Here is an 18,469-nt window from a genome sequence, read left to right as displayed (position 1 = left end):
TTACCACTTGCACTCCGTGTTGGTACTCTGACCACACACCTTGGATGAGAGGTGGGCTCAAGTAACAAGATAAAACAATCACTCACATGCATAGATAACCTGGTGTTCCATAAGCATTTCTACTACACATAGTTTATAGGCATTTCGGCCACCAACTCACACTACCCTCTCAAGTGCCCATGTTCCCTTCCATCTGCTCTCTATTGTTCCACCCACACATGGTAGAAACAATCTTCAAGAGAGCACGTAGGACAAGAGAACAATACACAAGGTATGTTGTGCTTGTCACTATCCTTTGATGTCCATGTTCCCTTCCATGTGCTCTCTATTGTTCCACCCACACATGGTAGAAACAATCTTCAAGAGAGCACGTAGGACAAGAGAACACTACACAAGGTATATGAACAATGAGTTTCATAAGTCCAATGCATCCCAAATAAAGGGAGCCAAAAAGAATAATCCATCCTAGTAAAAGGGAGTCATAAACATAATCCATAAACCTAAGGATGGATCCAAATCCCTAGAAAAGAAGTCCAGGAATCCATAGACCTGTATACCATAACTCTTACCACATACTCCGTGCTAACCACACACCTTGGTGTAGAGGTGGACTTTATCCATAAAAGCATCATATCCATGAGATATCCAAAGATTTCTTCTCTATAAACTCGGACACATTCGTCCATAGAAATTGCTTGTGAAGCCCAATATCTATATAAATCTCGTCCAAGAAAGAAATCTCCAAAGATATAATCCATCCCAATAAAGGGAGCCATAAATAATGTTTCCCTAAAACTATCTCAAGGCAAACAACACCACCTTTCTCCTTGCATGGCTATACAAGGGTTAGTGAACATCAAAAATACTTCATAGTAAATAGCCAAAGCACCAACTTTGCAAACTCAAAGTATACTTAGCTTTTCTTTGCCAGGTTGGTCATGAAGCCAAAAGAAATATCTCCTCACCATATCCTTAAGATATCCCGAGATATATATCCATATAGCTTGCTTGTAAGCTTGATAATATAATCCACAATATCCATATGGAAAGAGTGCTAAACGTGTGCACATAAAGCCAACTCCATACTCACAAGATAAATTTTGTGAATTTATGAACCCTTAGACCAAGCTGTCTATTGCTCATGCTCTTGCTTCATAGGCTCTGAAGTGGCTGACCATGCTTAATAGCAATGATGGTAAGTGTGGTCCCCACTTGAGATCTTTTCTCTTCCTTATTGATAGAAGAAAGCCTCCACTTCCAAGAAAGCCTATGCTCTGATACCAATGAAACTCGCGGCGGTGCCCGGGAGACTAGGGCCTTTGACACACTTGTTGTTACCATCAATGCATAATAAAACATTTAAACATAGCCACAGCCTTAACACATATCCATCATCACTTTGCATAAAACATAAAAGCGATAAAACATCCACAAATGCTGGAAATGGAGCTTGCACACATGACACCACATAGAGGCCGGAATGGGCCGACCCCCCCCCTTGGAGTATTTTATTACCCAAGGACAATAATATCATGTACAAGCTTTGAGGGCCTTACTCTCCCCACGGGAGATGCTGGATTATCCATATACAAATGCCATAACACAGCCCAACACGAGGCAACCAAGCCAAAACATAGGCTGTAGAAATGCCGAGCCAACAACATAATCCATATACCTCCGTGTGGGTACTGATTCTTTCCCAAAAACCATGGATCTTCATGCAATAGAGCTGGTACAGCAAGTACAACTCTCCATTCAGCCGGTACAACAGGTACAATGGCTGGTACAGCTGGTACAATGGTTGGTACAGTCGGTACGGTGGTAAGTACAGCAAGTACAAATGTTGGTACAGCATGTATAGTGACTAGTATAGCAAGTACAGTGGCTGGTACAGCAAGTACAAAAGCTGGTACAACCGGTACAATGGGTGGTACAGTAGATACAAAGGCTGGTACAACAAGTACAATGGCTAGAAATCATAATAAATGATTAAATACCCTTGCCTTCAGTATTTCTTCAAGATGGAAGCCTCCAAAACAGTCCCCAACAGCCGGTTTTCTTCTTGGGCAGCCTTCAAGAGAGAGAGAAAGAGAGTAGCCATCATTAGGGCAGCCTATAACGGTGGTAGAGGCTAGTGTGCAGCAAGAGAGCCTCTATTAATGAAGAGAGAGGGCTCCAATTTATAGATTTGGGCCTCCCATGAGCTAAAATGGCAAGAGAAGGCTACAATGACAAGTGGAGAGCCACACAATAGCTGAAGTGACAAGTGTGAGGCCACTTGTCTCACTTTGATCCACTTTCTAACAAGTGTCAGGCCACTTGTCTGACTTTGCTCCACTTTCTTGCCACATGTCCCGATCTAAGAGATGGATTCTTCCATAAACTTTATCTCTAAAAATATCTCAACTGGAAGACATTCTGTCATCGGCACTTTGCCAACTCTTGGTATCTGCTCAATTCCAGATGTAATTACGTGAACAAAATTTCCATCGGAGTCGGGCCAAAAATAGGAACTCTCCTAAATTTTAGGAGTGTGTATTCTAGGATAATCCCCCATTCCCAAAGCTTGTACTTTCCAAATATTTAGACATCCTGGAGTCCACCAGACCCCTTTCATACTAGGAAATGTCCAGGCTGGTGACAGACAGTGTCACACTGCCACACCATCAGAGTGAGTCAACGGAGGAACTAAGCATTTGGGATCATCTAAAGCAGAGACGCACCACCACAACCGACACAAAGAGGTGCACGCAACATTGAAGGCTCCAACAGCACTTACGGTACTGACTGACACTCAAACGGTATCTCCTAGAGATAGGAGATTCTTCCAAAGGCTACACTACCACCTCAAGGCATCCACCAAAGCTAGGAGATGCCACCGACTCAGCCTCAAGCATATATGGCCTCTCGACCCATCTTGGAGGACATCCTTTATCCATCATCCCTCACCATCATCCTGAAGGAAATCCTTCATATACCACTTGTACCCTGTGTTTTGTCATCAGCTTGAGCTGTGTCATCCTCTTCATTGTGACCTCTGTTGAGTGTGCACGGTACAGTGAAGGACATGTATCAGTGTTCTCTGAGTAGTGCAAGTGTGTTCTCGTTCCTTCCGTAGTCTCATGTATTCTTGTGTCGTGTTTCTCTCCATAGTGTCTGATGTGTTGCGCTGTGAGCATCGAGGACTCCAGACATACTGTCCAAAGAAGAGCCACCACAGTGTGTGCAGCTTTGCTACAAGGTCCACATGGAGGATACATGCCCACCTGGCACACATTCACCCCAGGACTAACAGTGACCACTCTCCATCGAGACCCACGCCCAAGACTCTTTGAGTGGAGGGCAATTCCGACAATTTCAGTTCCCACCACTCTTAGCTATGCGGATTGTCTCATGGAACAGAGTACTCCCAGAGACGTGGTGTTCTTAGAGAGAAGCTCCAGAGAGCAGTAGTTGGTGGACCCATTGACATTCTCCTTACCGGAGTACCATCTTTCAGAGGCATGGACCGGCAACTGCAGGAAGATCTTGTAGGGCAAGAGTTAGACCTTCTGGTTCCACTCTTTTGGCCCCTTTGGGACACAGGATGGAGTCTGCATTTCCGTCAGTAAGCAGCTTTTGCCAGCGGTGGTCGACTCATGCACCATTATCACTAGATAGGCTCAGTGGGTGACCATCAGGATAGGAGAGGACTGTGTCGGTTCCTAAATGTCTATGTGCCGAACACGGCAGCAAGCTGAGCCACCTTCAGGAGTACAGTTCGTCAATCCCTACCGCATGGAGATTTCTGGTGTATGGGAGGAAACTTCAACATGCTACAGTCGACCGATGAGAGATTCGGAGGTGGCATGGCTACTATATCATGTGGAGAGAGTACTTGGCATGGGAGGAGTTGCTTTTGGCTCTCAGGGGACAGGACCCTTGGCATCTTCCAGAGTTTGGACGTAGTCCCCAGAGTCTATGTTTCTCCAAATCTTGGGCCAAACCTATCCAGACTCCATCGGTTTTATGTTGATGAGTGGGCTTGTGGACGTGGCAACATGATTGGTATTTTGGCTGGTACTACTTTTTCTGACCATGCACCGGTTATTCTCTCCTTGGATGACCCCTGGAGACAGGACAGCCAAGTGAGTACCCGGATTCCAGATAGCCTCATTCAAGACCAAGAGACCTACAGCAAGATAGAGGGGATTTGGGAGAGGCTTAATTTTCACTCAGGAGAAGCCGTAGGAGCCCTGGATGCAGATCTTGGCGAGATTAGCAATCTTTTACGAGAGGCAACGTAGAGCAAATTGGTTGGCTTCCGAGAACTGAAGAGGAGTATTCATGTGGGGTCCTGCCTCTCTACAACGGCTTCAAGAGAGTGCACTAGATAGCCCATGGATCGAAAGTCAGCTAGCTACCGCTTGTACAAAGCTCAGATCCATAGAGGAGCCACGGGTGGAGTATAGATACCATGCCAGAGCCTCTTTTTGGGCGCAAGCGGGAGAAAAGCATAGTCACATGGGACGGGAAATGGGGACAGGGAACGGGGACGGAAAAGATTGAGAATGGCCATTCCCTATAACTAGAGAGTGACATGGGACGGGAATGGGAACGGGAAGATGCTGCCATCCCCAACATTCCCAAGTCCAAAAATGCCCATTCCCTGTGGACTGGAGAAAAGGTCACTGGAGGTTTCTTTGAGATTGCAAACCCACACAAACACAGAGAGGGTATCCGCAGGTTGCGTGGCCTGGATGGATCCATTGTTACACACCCCCCTCATGTGAGAGCCATCGCCACAGATTTCTTCAACACTCCTCACAAGTGCCCCCATTTCCTCACAAGTGCTAGATGCACGTGAGCGGGTGTGGCAACACACAAGAGAGGTGGTCCCTCATGCTCTCCGGACTTTCCTCCTCCTGACCCCCTTCACATCTGAGGAGTTGGTAGAGCCTATGATGTCAAATAACATTACCTAGGGGTAAATGCCCAAGAGAGGATGGTCTTCCAGCCCGGCATTGGGATCTCATGGAAGGTGGCCTCAAGGCTGCCTTCAATGAGATAATGGTTATGGAAGCCATGCCGGATAGTTTGTCGGAGGGTTTGATCCACTTGATTCCCAAGGAGGGTGGTGACAGATTGGAGATCCGGCAGTGGAGACCCATCGCCCTCCTAGGGACTACCTACAAAATTATGGCTAAGGCCAACAGCCGGAGATTGCAGCCCTTTCTCCCCAACTTGATTAATGGTCCACAAACAAGTTTCGTTTAGGATGGGAGTATTCTCGACAACGTCTTCACCTTCTGGGAGGCAACTGCGTCGGTTAGGATGCAGCAGCAAGATCTGATTGTGCTCCTCCTCGATTTCAAGAAAGCCTATGACAAAGTAGATTGGACTTTCTAGAGGGGACGATGTGCAGGATGGGTTTCCTGGAGGAGTGGGTCCGAGGTGTATCGGGACTCTACTCGGCTTCTCATAGCCAGGTTCTTATTCAGGGTGCTAGAGGTGACAGATTTCCGCTTTCACGCTCAATTCGGCAAGGGTGCCCTCTAGCACTTTATCTTTTCATGTTCCTCTCACTAAGGCCATGAGCACTTTTCTCTCCGTCCAGGAGATCGGGCTGCAGGAACTGCGTCTCCCCATCGAAGTGCAAGAGGAGCTTCTTGATTCCAAGTTCACCAATGACACAACAGCCTACTTGTCAAGAGCCGAGGGGAACCTCCAGAGATTCGCCAAGGCGATTGAGATTTTTTGTCATGCATCCAGAGCACAAATCAAGTGGCACGAGTCATGTGCATTGTGGATTTTGGGTTGGCTCATCGCATGCCCCAACTTGGCGTGCAATCGAGGCTTTTCAATGGGTCCCGAGAAGAGCTCCAGATCGTTATCTTGGATGCCAGATTGGCATTGACATCTCCCCTCAACAGCAGCTCGCCCTCGTTCTTCTGAACATTCAAAAGAAGTTGTTATACTGGAGTTTGGCCAGGCTTTCCCTAGCTGGTCGGGTAGCAGTGGTGAACCAAGTTCTTCTCTGGAGAGTGATCATTCAGCCGCCGTGACGTAGAGGGGGCCTGGGCATTATCGACCCCTCCATTCAAAGCCGTGTAGTGTTGGGAAAGTTGATTGTTCGAGGTTTCTTCCTGGCAGTGAGCCTTGGAAGGACGTCCTCTTGGCTAGGATCTCCACCCGCTCGCCAATCTTGGGGCACCCTTGTCCTCAAAGCAAAAGATGGATTTCACAGAGATGCGGCCACGTGGCTTTAACCCAGCATTTGAGGAAGGATTTGCAGCCAGTCTCTTGCGTGCTTGGGATCATCTCAGGTTGCCTTGCAGCAATCAACTCCAATAGCCTCTGAGGAGCGCCTCCGCCGACAGCCTTTGACCTAAAATCCTATGGTCTGTCTGCCTAGTGGTCACATGCTCAGGGCTCGCCCACACATATCATGGGAGCCTTGAATACCGGCCCCGCTAGGTCACTTGGAGATTGACTTTCATTCATATAGCTACCCCCAGAGGCTGAGGAGAGAGGCCTTTTGGGGGATGCGGGGCAGAGACCAACTTAGCCTCCACATGGACTCTTCCATCCCTCCGGAGTGGCTGGCCCCGATACCTGATCCTTCTCCTCTGCATTGGTTGGGAGTGTTCACCAAGTATGATATACCCCGGCAGTTCATGGCGCGGACGAGTTCTCCACTTTACTCACCTTCTCTATTGGGCTTCATGGCAAATTGGAGAGATCAGAGACCCCCTTAGAGGACCTCACGGGATGCACCTTGCAAAGGGTGAGGGTGATTGGTTTTCATACACATGAGTGGCACATCAACCCTCCACCAGCCAACGTGGCGAGAGAGAGTATGGCGGCTATGGATGTGGGAGGGCTGGCCTATTACTGGAACAGCACAAGTGTGGGCATGGTGGTTGCAGAGTCAAAATATTGAATGATTCACGTGGGGGGTGCCCGGACAAAGTTAATGATGTGTGGACATCCCTAGGTGTGAAGGGGGGGAACTAGAACATTAAACCTTTAATGTTTAGTGTACTGTAACCGGAAAGCACAAATACCGGACCAAAAGAGAAACACTTCAAGTGCAAACAGAGAATAACAGCAAAAAGCCACAATATATATATATATAGACAGCACACTGAGCCAGAACAGCCCAGCGCCCCCCCCCCCCCCCCCCCCCCCCCCCATAGGTACTTTCTTTATTGCATAGAAGCTTTTACAAGAAATCTAGGGTGAGGGTGCAATTTGCACTGGATTTTCCAAAGCGCCTGGGTAACTTTTTACAAAGCTCGTATGAGACTATGATCCAGCTCTCTTTGCAAAACCAAGCCAAATCAGTTCCACAAAACAGCTTCAAACAGTCCTCAAATCTGACCCAAAGCAGCCCATTGTTTACAGCCTGTTCTGAGGGGTAAAAGAGGGAAGAAAACTCTGTAGTCTGCCTGTACCGACCACCACTGAAGGAAACAGCCCGACTAGAGGAGTGAAAACAGCCACTGTACGGCCCGTTCACAGGAGAAAACAACACAGCTGCTGTACGGACAGCACTGGTGTGTCCAGACTAGGGAGAGTGGACACAGCTATACAATCCATCTGAGAGCAGCCAGTAGGAAGAGGATATGCCACCAACCTAAGAACCCCAAGTTTGGAGCCAAATGTACCCAGGCACTCTTTGAGGTCCTCAACTAGCCATCCAGATATCTCTCTCACCCCCCCTTTACCCTCTTTGTTTTACTAATGACTCGAAAACTCAGCATTTCTAACAGGCATACTATAGCAGCCACCTGTGCTTAAAAAAATTGTAACATCATACATTACAAGAACCGGAAGAATGTTACCATTGTGTCATTAGGAAGTGGCTTTATCTTGACTCTGGGTTCAGTCAAGGTTGATTTCCCTGATAGTCGTGAAGTGCGTACAGAAATGGCCTTGCGCACTAGCTGTGCTGCCCTTTCAGATGAGTTGGAAGTCTGTTCATCAACAGAGCTTAACATAAACCTCAAAAAAAAAAAAAGTTCCAATAATATTGATCCTCAAACAATGATAAACAAATCTAGAGCTACACCATATGCATCCATCTGCTTCAAACATTCAAGCTTGTACCATTTTTAACTAGCACTAAGATCACACAACCACCCAGCTTACCGGAAACATGTTGCCACTCTTTCTGGGACGTCCACGGCGCCTTCTGTAACCAGTCCTGAACCTTACCTCAGAGATCCCCATGTTACCAGCAGCAGTCTGCTTCCCTTGGTCTTTGAAGTGAGCTTTGTTGACAATGTCCAGTTCAGTCTTTTCTTGGTTAGAGTCTTTGATAGCAGCAGCAGCAGCCACCTTTCCAATCACTTCCCTTGTGTCAGACGCTGCAAGCTCTTCAATATATCTCTTTGTTGGTTTGCGTTTCCTTTTTCCTTCATCTCTAGATAACTGTACCTGATCCTTCTCAAAATTTTCAGACTCTCCTGTGATAGTGAACTGATGTGCCACCCGAGGAGATCGTTTCTTGTGCTCAAGAAACTTAGGATCCACAAGTGATGAAAAGGCTTCTTCGGGTGACCTGTTTCCAGATATTTTCTTGTGCTCGAGGGGCTTCGAATCCGCAAGCAATGAAAAGGCTGCTTCAGGTGATCTGTTTCCAGCTACTTGCCTTGTTTCTGGAACACACAATGCCTGATCTTCAGGTGGACTGGTCCCAGGCTTTACAAAACCAGGGGCATCATCTGCAGTGACAAATATCGGACTTGCATCCGGAGCTCCTTCAGCACTTGTGGTCTCAAGTGAGCCTCCTAAACCCATTGAAATTCTTCGTTTCAACCACTGTTTGTCTTTGACAGATGTTTGCCGCCCAAAAGTTGTTCGGAATGCTTCATGCAGCTCCCGAATGGACAACTTATCTAAGCTAACGTTTCCCTTAAACAAATCACAGTCCGAATCCTTTGAAGCCTCTCTTTTATCATCTGCAAAACTTATCTGCACAAGATTCTCTCTAAATGAGCTCATGTTTGTCCAGGTATGCTTACTTGTACTTGAAGGGCTCTCAAGCTCCCTTAGATTTGCTCTGCTGTTAGTGGTTTGCTCCACTGATACAGTCTGCTTCTGGCAAGGGTCCTCAGAGATATCAGATGACATGATGTTTGTATCTGATTTGCGCTCCCACTTACCATCCAGGTCCATGAAAGTAAAGATTTGCTGCTCGGCATGATCATCCCCATGACTTTTGGTAAGCTCGGAGTAACCAGCAATAGCATCAACCCCTTCTGAACATGCTCTCTCCTGTTCTTCGTCCTTCAGTTTCTGTAGCAATGCATCGAGAAACTACACCCAAAAGTTCCACAGTGAATGTGTAACTTCCAATAAAAGCTGCTCCTTAACTAAAATTCATATTTTTCATTTTGCTTACCGCCAACTGAGCAAGAAGTTTCTTCCTTTCAGCTTCAAGGCCATCTAAATGTTGTGAACCTGCAACATATAAAATGAGAACACACATTAGCAAAAGCTTTCCCAACACATGGAGAAAAGAAAATTGCAACCTTCTTCTGTGTCGCACGCAGAGGGTGCATAGGGAAAGGCTCAAGTAGCTCTTACTTCTTTGAAATCAGTTTTATAGAAAGTGCAAACAGAAGAAGATTCCTTCAAGAGCATGAAAAGACAATGCATCATGTCAGCACTTTCAAATTTCAAGCTACTTTCCAGATGCAGGCAAATCCAGTGCCAAGCTTTCAAAAGCAGAAACAAGACGATGGCCACTATTGCTGCATAAAAATAAACAGTCTGCCCTCACTCCACGTGTTTTATCTCAGCAACACCATTTGGCATCCCAAGACATTCCCAATGGACCAAAAGTGATACAATAGTGTCCATGTAATCTCATCATGGTTCAAAAGAAAAAAAAGACTAGAGCTATGAGCTGGGAATGTCAAATCCAAGCCATATGATACAAAATGGGACCATCATCATCATAGAGCTTATGGAGCTAACCCCCTGGTAGGAGGAGGAGGACATCACAGATATCAAGCATGGGGTTGGCCTGTAGAAGGCTCTGCAGATCCGCTGAGAGAGAGAGAGAGAGAAAGAAAGAAGGTTATATTAATGTCTACAAAAGACCCAAAAGGTCTATGAGACTAAAATGATGTGTACATAGTATCCATGAAATCTCATCATGGATGAAATAAGAAAAAGCAATAGTGAACTCAAAAATGAAAACTTAAAGCTAAAATCTCAGACTCCAAGATTATACAAGATGAAAAATCTAGATCCTAGTATGCCGAGTATAGGGCACAATAAGTAATAGGATATAAAAACAGTCAATTAACCCTGTATGTCAGGCAAGGGCCCATCCAAGAGGGTGATACAAGAAGGCTAGAGATGTTGATAGTCTACTATGAGAAGGAGGCTGCTCGATGACGGGCCAGGATCTCCTGAATCCGGTACTGATGAGCGGGGTGGGGGGGGTCAAGGTCCGATGGGACGACGGCATTTAGCTCCCTCTGGAGTGTGCGTGCCCAATCTGATGTGACTTCCGTGGGCCTGCTATATGAGGGGGCACTGTGGTGTAGGCTCCCGTCTCCACTACGGTGGGCTCTAGTGCCTCCCTATCCACCCCTCTAGGCTGGAAAAAACTAGTGATGGGAAGCTGAGAGGAGAGTTGTTGGTCTCTGAGTAGTGAATCTCTGTGTCGGCTGAGCTTCAGTAGGAAGAGTCCAAGGCACCTCTGATCTGGGTACTCCATGATCCAGGATAAGGGTCTAAAGTCCTCTCTGAATAGATAGTGAAATCTCCCTCTGATCTCATAGTAGACTAGGCCCCGGAAAACATAGTGCTCCTCCGACTCAGAGTCTACATGTCCTGTCCTCTCTGGGTATCCACTCAACTCTACCAGCCTCTATCCTCAGTCTATGGGATGATACCCTAAGCTGGCCAATGGCTATCATCGATCTGTTGTGAATCTCAAGAAATGATTGTTGTAGTACATCTTAGTGGGCCTACTGGTGTGATCCATGTGTTACGTGTGTATAGCCCAAGTAGATTGTATCGGATCACCACCGGGCTGTCCTCATGTGTAAGACTAATCTATGTGGAATTTAGATCATACTGAAATGGAGGGAGCGGGTCCATCTGTAGTCCATGTGCTCTGAAACCAGGTGAGTACTATGCCATAGCAAGATGAATGCTCTCCTCCGGCCGCCATCTCCTGTGATGAATGTCACCATTCGGCCACCCAATTGGTCCACCCGTGCTTTCTCATCATGTATGTACACTGGACTGGTGTCCATGGCAGTTGTATATGCCAGGGATTGATGCCACTCATGTGATACTGTGGACTTGGCTTTCCGTTGGGACTTGTGCCTCCGTGTACATGCCCGGAAATGCTTGGTGGATTGGTGTTCCATTGGCTCTGGTACTTCGTGTACTTTGCCTGGAGCACGTCTATTTTGGTATAGTCTCATGAACAGGGGTTGTCCATACCAATGTTGCATTGCATAGCATCTTTATGTGCTTGCTTGCAATTGAAATTGCATGCTGTTTTCATGCTTGCTTGACCAATGTGTAGTTCCGCATAAGCGGACGCCCGCCCGCGAACCGTGCGTGTGAAACTGTCTGCTGACATGGTTGTGGCATGTGACAGGTGGTAAGTATTGGTCATAAACCTAGCCTTAGGAGTTAGCACTAATTTATGCGTGAGTGTGTACACACTTCATTAAGTTTTGGGCAACCAAAACTCAATTATAAATTATGACCAGCCCGGTGTTCACACACTGATGTCCCAAGGTGGACAAAACCTAATGTCCACCGCCCAGACCTTATCCCTTTGTACAAAGGGAGTAACCAGCCATGTGTCCACTCTAGCTTGCCCCACAAAGCACCTGTCTGCCACCTACACTGGACAACTCACCACCTCACTCCTCCTCCTCGCTCTAGAGATTGGCGCCTCCTTCATGAGGACTGTTGGGCTGCATTTTCTGCACTTTCTCCTTCCCAGCTCCATTTCCAAGCTTGCTAAGGTATTTCTCAAACTTCCAAGAGTGTTTCTAGATGCTAATCACTCTCCTACACACTCCCAATGACTGAAATTCAGCAAAACAACTCTCTTTATTGCTGTAATTTCTGGTCTTTTTGCTTAAAACCCTAATTTCAGCCCTCCTTTCTCAAGTTGAACCATAGGGGAAGCTTTCTCAAGGTTCCCTTCATCCTCTTGAAGACTTTTGTCGCGAAGAAATGCGGCAAATCGACGATCTCATCACTCTAAGGACTTCCATCGCGAAGACTTCCGCTGTCATTGACTCTACTTGCAATTGGTAAGCTTTTATGCTTAAATATGGAGCAAGTAGCAGGAGGGAGGAACCGGATTACAAGATCACATACCCTACGTAGTGTTCTCTTATCCTACGTACTCTCTTGCAGATTGTTGCTACGATGTGTTGGTGGAACAATAGAGAGCAGATGGTAGGGAACATGGGCACTTGAGAGGGTAGTGTGGATTGCAAGTCTACATCGACAACCACTTGTTTGCAATACTGAATTCATATGCATTGGTATGGAAATTTGGTCAGAAATGCCCATGACACTATGTACTTGATTCTCCCAAGATCAATATACTTTATTTGAGGGAGGGGTTGGCCGTTCCGGCTCATTGTGTGTCTCTTGTCAATTCAACAAATCACTTCTTGTATTTGCGCAAGTGTCCATCAAATCTTAGTGTATTTAAGTGTATTGATTAGCATTGTGTTCAACCAAGTTACAATGACTGTAGTGCAAGTCAGGGGAGTCGAAGTGGATCTATCTCCCTCACCCTCTATATATAAGTGATTGTCTAGAACAGAGCCTCCATCAACATAAGAGCTGCAACAAACTCTGCCTTGATGATCTTGTGGAGAATAGGTGGCTAGTTGCATATCATCCATGATAGCATCATGATTTGAGGACGCTCTATGCACTGCCAATCTACCGCGGATAAATTTGGTGCCCAGAAGAGAGGTCTGCAACTTCAGAGAGGATCGAGTGACTGATTTCTCCTCCTCCTTGCAATCCTGTATTTCTCCATTCAGCCTAGCAATCTCTTTCTCCATTCAATTTACCTGTCTAGCACATTGTTCTTTCATCTTGGCCATCTCCTCTTGTATTTCTTCCATCTCCCGTTCGCAGTGATCTTCTTGGATAGTTAAAATTTCTTTCAGCAACCATAGGCACTCTCTAGTAAGCACACCGTGTCCATTTGGTTCTCATGCATTGACCTGGGCATCAATCTTGTCGAGCACTTTTTTCAATTTCCCTTGCAATCCATCCCACCTGCTCAATCTGATCTCTTTTGGCTTGGGCTACTTCTTGCCTTTCTTGAATTAGGCTCAAGGACACGAGTGAAGATGAGAGTTGGCCCAATGCATGATAAAGTAAGGGTGGGAGTGGCTTCAAGTTGATGGTTCAACCATTAGTCCAAGGTCGAGACAGACAATATACTAGGAGTAGAGGATGACAGCAGAGGCACGAATAGGCCACAACGGCCTGTTGTGTGGGTGGCAACAGAGGCGAGAGAGAGAGAGAGAGAGAGAGAGAGAGGGAATAGAGGGCGGCCTGCAGGCAACGGTAATGGCGGGAACAGGACACGATGGCCTGATGTGTGGGCGACGACAGACAAGCAAAGATACAGTAGAGGCAAGAGAGAAGGAGAAAAGGGCCACCCGTGGGGGATGGCAGAGGCACGAACAAGCCATGACGGCCTACTATGTAGGCGACAGCAAAGACAAGAGCAGACATATGGCAAAGGCGAGAGAAAGAGGGAATAGAGGGCGGCCTATGGGCAAAACTAGAGAGAGAAAGAAAGAAAGAAAAAAAGCTGTATTAATGTCTACTAGAGGCCGAACTCGACCTATGAGACAAATCAATGTACAACTGTCAATATCTTCTGGATGTCCAGAAAAAAAAGGACAAAATGAACATGAAATAAACTATGAAAGTACTGAGCTAGTGGGTGGGGGGGGGGGGGGGGGTGATGGATGGAGCACTACTGCTAGAGGCTCAGTATGCAACCTATATGCGTAGGGTATACAAGAATGCAATGCAGATCTGTCTAGCTCCAACCAGTATCATAATGGGGGTGTAATATGTGATACATAGGCGATGGCGAGGCAAAAACACCTCGGAGCATGATCTCCGTGTGTGAGTGTAAGTGAGCTAGCCGCTCCTGGATATGGTGCTGATGTCGAGCCCGTATCTCTGTGATCTCCCTCTGATGTAATCTGGGAGTCTGGTAGCCTGGTGCTCTCGGTCTCCGTCTGGCTCGGTGGTCCGCAACGCGCTGAAGTGTAACCCCCTCCTGTGTCAGGGTAGGCACTAGGATAGATCTCTGGAAGAAATCAGTGAGCTAGAGCTGTCGCCCACCTCTCCTTGTGGTATGAGTCCGTATCAGTCTCTCTCTGTGGCGCTGTGTCTCTAACAAGAACTGGCCAAATCTGCACTGGTCTGCGGACTCAATGATCTGGCAGAGTGAGGGATGTCCACTGAAGATGGTGGTGTATCTCTCTCTAATGACACTCTATGCTCTGCATCTGCATACATAATTAGAGAGAGAGAGAGAGAGAGAGAGAGAGAGAGAGAGAGAGAGAGATTAGGCGTCTACTAAAGACCCAATGGGCCTATGAGACCAAACAAATACAATAATGTCCATGGCATAGCTCATCATGGAATGGAAAATAAAATAAAAACAAAACATAGCTATCTCACTGGGGGTGATACAAAACTATCCATGGAAACTCATCATGGAATACCAGGAACACGGAACATGAGAGAAGCATCAGCCCCGAGCACATGGTATACCACTCTCTAGCATGGGGCTAATGAGTATGGCTGAGAGGTTTTCCTCACCTACGTCACGTGGAAAGGTAGCTTGATGGCCATGAAGCATGTCCTGGATCTCGAGCCGATGAGGAAATCATGGCCGATGTCCAGGGGACCGGGGGCGTTGGGCACGCTAAAATACGGAGGCTTGGTCCAAGGTCACTCCTCTCGAGCGAGGTGGGTCCACAAGATCCACTCTATGGGTGTCCTCCACCTCCTCGGTCTTGATAAAATTAGTGATGGTTGGCTAGCGAGGGAGGGGTCGGGGTGGCTGGGGTTAAAGCTCTCTCAAGAAAGTGTCCCTATGTATATGGAGCTCAAGCAGGAAGAGCCCTAGGCAACAATGATCCAGGAAGTCAATGATCCTGGAGAGTGGATCAAATCCCTCACGAAATAGACAGTGAAACCTCCCACGGATCTCATAGTATACTGGGCAACGGCATATGTACTTCTCCTTTGTCTCAAGTCATTGTGGCATAATCAGCAAATCCTCGGCCTCATGAATTGTCACCATTGCCTCACGCTAGTGTGCCACCCGTGCTGGGGTGAGATCATCTCGTGTACACAAGTGCGCCTTGAGGACAGCCCGTCTGTCTAAGAAAGCCTGTCAACTGGTGGCATCATGGAATATGATGATGAGGGACCGCTCTCGTGTCATATCCTTGTCTGCTCTCCATGTATCTCCAAAGGGGCGGGGTGATCCCGTCGACTCCTATCATCTGGCAAAGCGTCATGGCATCCGCCTTGAGGGAAGCCCCTACACTCACACATGGAGGTCCCTATCCTTCCTGTGTTTCTCCTCCTCAAGAGTCTCGTGTATGATACTTTGGTGGGGGTTTGTGGATCTTCACCGTCTCCACCCAAAATGTCTTGAAAGAGAAAGAAAGAACGAAAGATATATTAAGCGTCTACTAAAGACCCAATGGACCTATGAGACCAAAGTGATACAATAATGTCCATGGCATATCTCATCATGGAATGGAAAATAAAACAGAAAGAAAACATAAACATAGCTATCTCACTGGGGTGATACAAAACTGTCCATGGAAACTCATCATGGAATACTAAGAACATAGAAACATGAGAGCAACATCAGCTCCGAGTAGATGGTATACCATTCTCCAAAATATCAAGCATGGGGCTAATGAGTATGGCCGAGAGGTCTCCCTCAGCTATGTCACGTGGAAAGGTAGCTCGATGATGGCAGTGGAGCATGTCCTGGATCTAGAGCTGATGAGGTGATGATGGCCGACCGGGGCGGGGCGGGGCGGGGGGGGGGGGGGGGGGGGGGGGGGGGATTTGAGGACGTCGGGCACGCTGGAGTGCAGAGGCTCACTCCAAGGTAACTCCTCTCGGGCGAGGTAGATCCAGAGCAGTTCGTGGAGGGTCCTTAAGATCCACTATGTTTGTGTCCTCCACCTCCTGGGTCCGAAAGAATCTGGTGATGGTTGGCTGGTGAGAGAGGGGGCGGGGTGGCTAGGCCCGAAGCTCTCTCAAGAAGGTGTCCCTATGTCTGCGGAGCTCAAGCAAGAAGAGGCCTAGGCAACGCTAGTCCTGGAAGTCAATGATCATGGAGAGTGGACCGAATCCCTCACGAAATAGACACTGAAACCTCCCGCGGATCTCATAGTATACTCGGCACCGGCATATGTAATGCTCCATAAGAGAGAGAGAGAGAGAGAGAGAGAGAGAGAGAGAGAGAGAGAGTTATATTGATGTCTTCAAAAGACCCAAAGGGTCTATGAGACCAAAATGATGAGTACATAGTGTCCATGAGATCTTGTCATGGATGAAATAAGAAAAAGTAACAGTAAACTAAAACTAAAAACTGAAAGCTAAGATCTCAAACTCTTAGATTATACAAGATAAAAAATCTAGATCCTACAATGCCAAGTATAGGGTACAATAAGTGATGGAATATGGGAGAGCTGAATAAAAACAGTCAATCAAACCTATATGTCAGGCAAGGGCCCATCCAGGATGTTCACCATGGGTGATACAAAAAGGCTAGAGAGGTGTTGTGAGGATGAGGCTGCTCGATTGCAGGTCACGATCTCGTGAGAAAGAAAGAAAGAAAGATATATTAAGCATCTACTAAAGACCCAATGGGCCTATGAAACCAATGTGGTACAATAATGTCCATGGCATATCTCATCATGGAATGGAAAATAAAATAGAAACAAAAACATAGCTCTCTCACAGGGGTGATACAAAACTCTCTATGGAGAGAGAGAGAGAGAGAGAGAGAGAGTTATATTACTGTCTACGGAAGACCCAAGGGCCTATGAGACCAAAAATAATACAATGGTACCATGGATATACTGAGCCATGCAAAACTGAAAGAAAAAGTAAAATGAAAACATCTGACAGTACATGTGATCAACAAATGATCTTGTGTGGAGTGAGAAATGTTGTGATCAACTAATGACGATACCCACCTCGGCCAGAACTGATCTGATGGTGGAGTGAATGCCAGGCCTCTGTGATGGGAGCGAGTCATGTCAGCGGAGAACCTCACGGATCTGTCTCTATGTGGTGGAGAGTCCTAATGCTCTGGGTTGGAGATTGTGTGGCTCTCCACTTGTCATTATAGCCTTCTCTTGCCATTTTAGGTACGAGGGCTGGTACAACAGGTGCAATGGTTGGTACAGCAAGTGTAAGGGCTGGTACAGCAAGTATAGTGGTTGAAATACAATGATTAAATACCCTTGCCTTCAGTATTTCTTCGTGATGGAAGCCTTCAAAACAGTTCCCAACAGCCGGTCTACTTCATGGGCAGCCTGAGCGAGAGAGAAAGAGAGAGAAAGAGAGCATCTAGCATTAGGGCAGCCTGTAATGGTGGTAGAGAGCCATAAACTTGGAGTAGCGAGCCACCAAGAATAGAGAGGAGTTGCCAACATGGTAGAGCCTACTTTGCAGCAGTAGAGCCTCTTCCAAATGAAGAAAGAGGGCTCCAATTTATAGATTTGGGCCTCCCACAAGCTGTTGTACTAGCCATTGTACTTCTTGTACCAACCCATGTACTTGTTGTACCAACTGAATGGAGAGTTGTATGTGCTGTACCAGCCCATGTACTTGCTATACCGGCTGAATGGAGGGCTGTATTTGCTGTTTCAGATTCTGTACATGTTGTACCAGCCTATGTTAGTGCTGTACCGTCTGAATGGAGAGCTGTACTGCTGTACCAGCTCTATTGCATGAAGACCCATGGTTTTTGGGGAAGAATCGGTACCCACATGGAGGCATATGGATTATAGTGTTGGCTCGACATTTCTATAGTACCCACATGGAGGTATATGGAATATACTGGTGACTCAACATTTCTACAGCCTATGTACCAGCTGAATTTTATGGTTGCGTTGTGTTGGGCTATGTTATGACATATGTATATGGATAATCAAGGCCCTCAAAGCTTGTACATGATATTTTCTCCTTGGGTAATAAAACACTTAGGGGGGCGGGGGCTGGGCCCCCCGGGGGGGGGGATGGGGGTTCGGCCCATTCCGGCCTCTATGCGATGCACCTCTCTTTTACAGTTTTGTGGATTAATAATCGTAAGTGCTTAATTGTTTTGTGACACCCCCTTCCGCGCTACGCCCAGGAAATTACATTGTACCTTCTGTTTGCTGGTCGATTTTTGTCGTGGAGG

General features: G+C 46.9%; 1 protein-coding gene across 7 annotated transcripts in view; it reads right to left on the bottom strand.

Moving 5' to 3' along the window:
• Positions 1 to 18,469, bottom strand: part of LOC147638918 (uncharacterized) — a 58,754-nt gene that overhangs the window by 18,425 nt on the left and 21,860 nt on the right. For all 7 annotated transcript variants that reach the window (XM_086785560.1, XM_086785550.1, XM_086785540.1 and 4 more), the window contains 3 exons: positions 9,389 to 9,447; positions 8,134 to 9,303; positions 7,827 to 7,958 (listed from right to left, as the gene is read on the bottom strand). In XM_086785560.1, coding sequence (XP_086641686.1) covers positions 7,827 to 7,958; positions 8,134 to 9,303; positions 9,389 to 9,447 — 1,361 coding nt within the window. The remainder of the gene's footprint in view (positions 1 to 7,826; positions 7,959 to 8,133; positions 9,304 to 9,388; positions 9,448 to 18,469) is intronic.

This window comes from Cibotium barometz, chromosome 4 (genome assembly GCF_041138505.1).
Source record: "Cibotium barometz isolate CiBa-2024 chromosome 4, ASM4113850v1, whole genome shotgun sequence".
In the NCBI taxonomy this organism is placed as follows: domain Eukaryota; kingdom Viridiplantae; phylum Streptophyta; class Polypodiopsida; order Cyatheales; family Cibotiaceae; genus Cibotium; species Cibotium barometz.
This window is presented reverse-complemented; position numbering and strand designations above follow the sequence as displayed.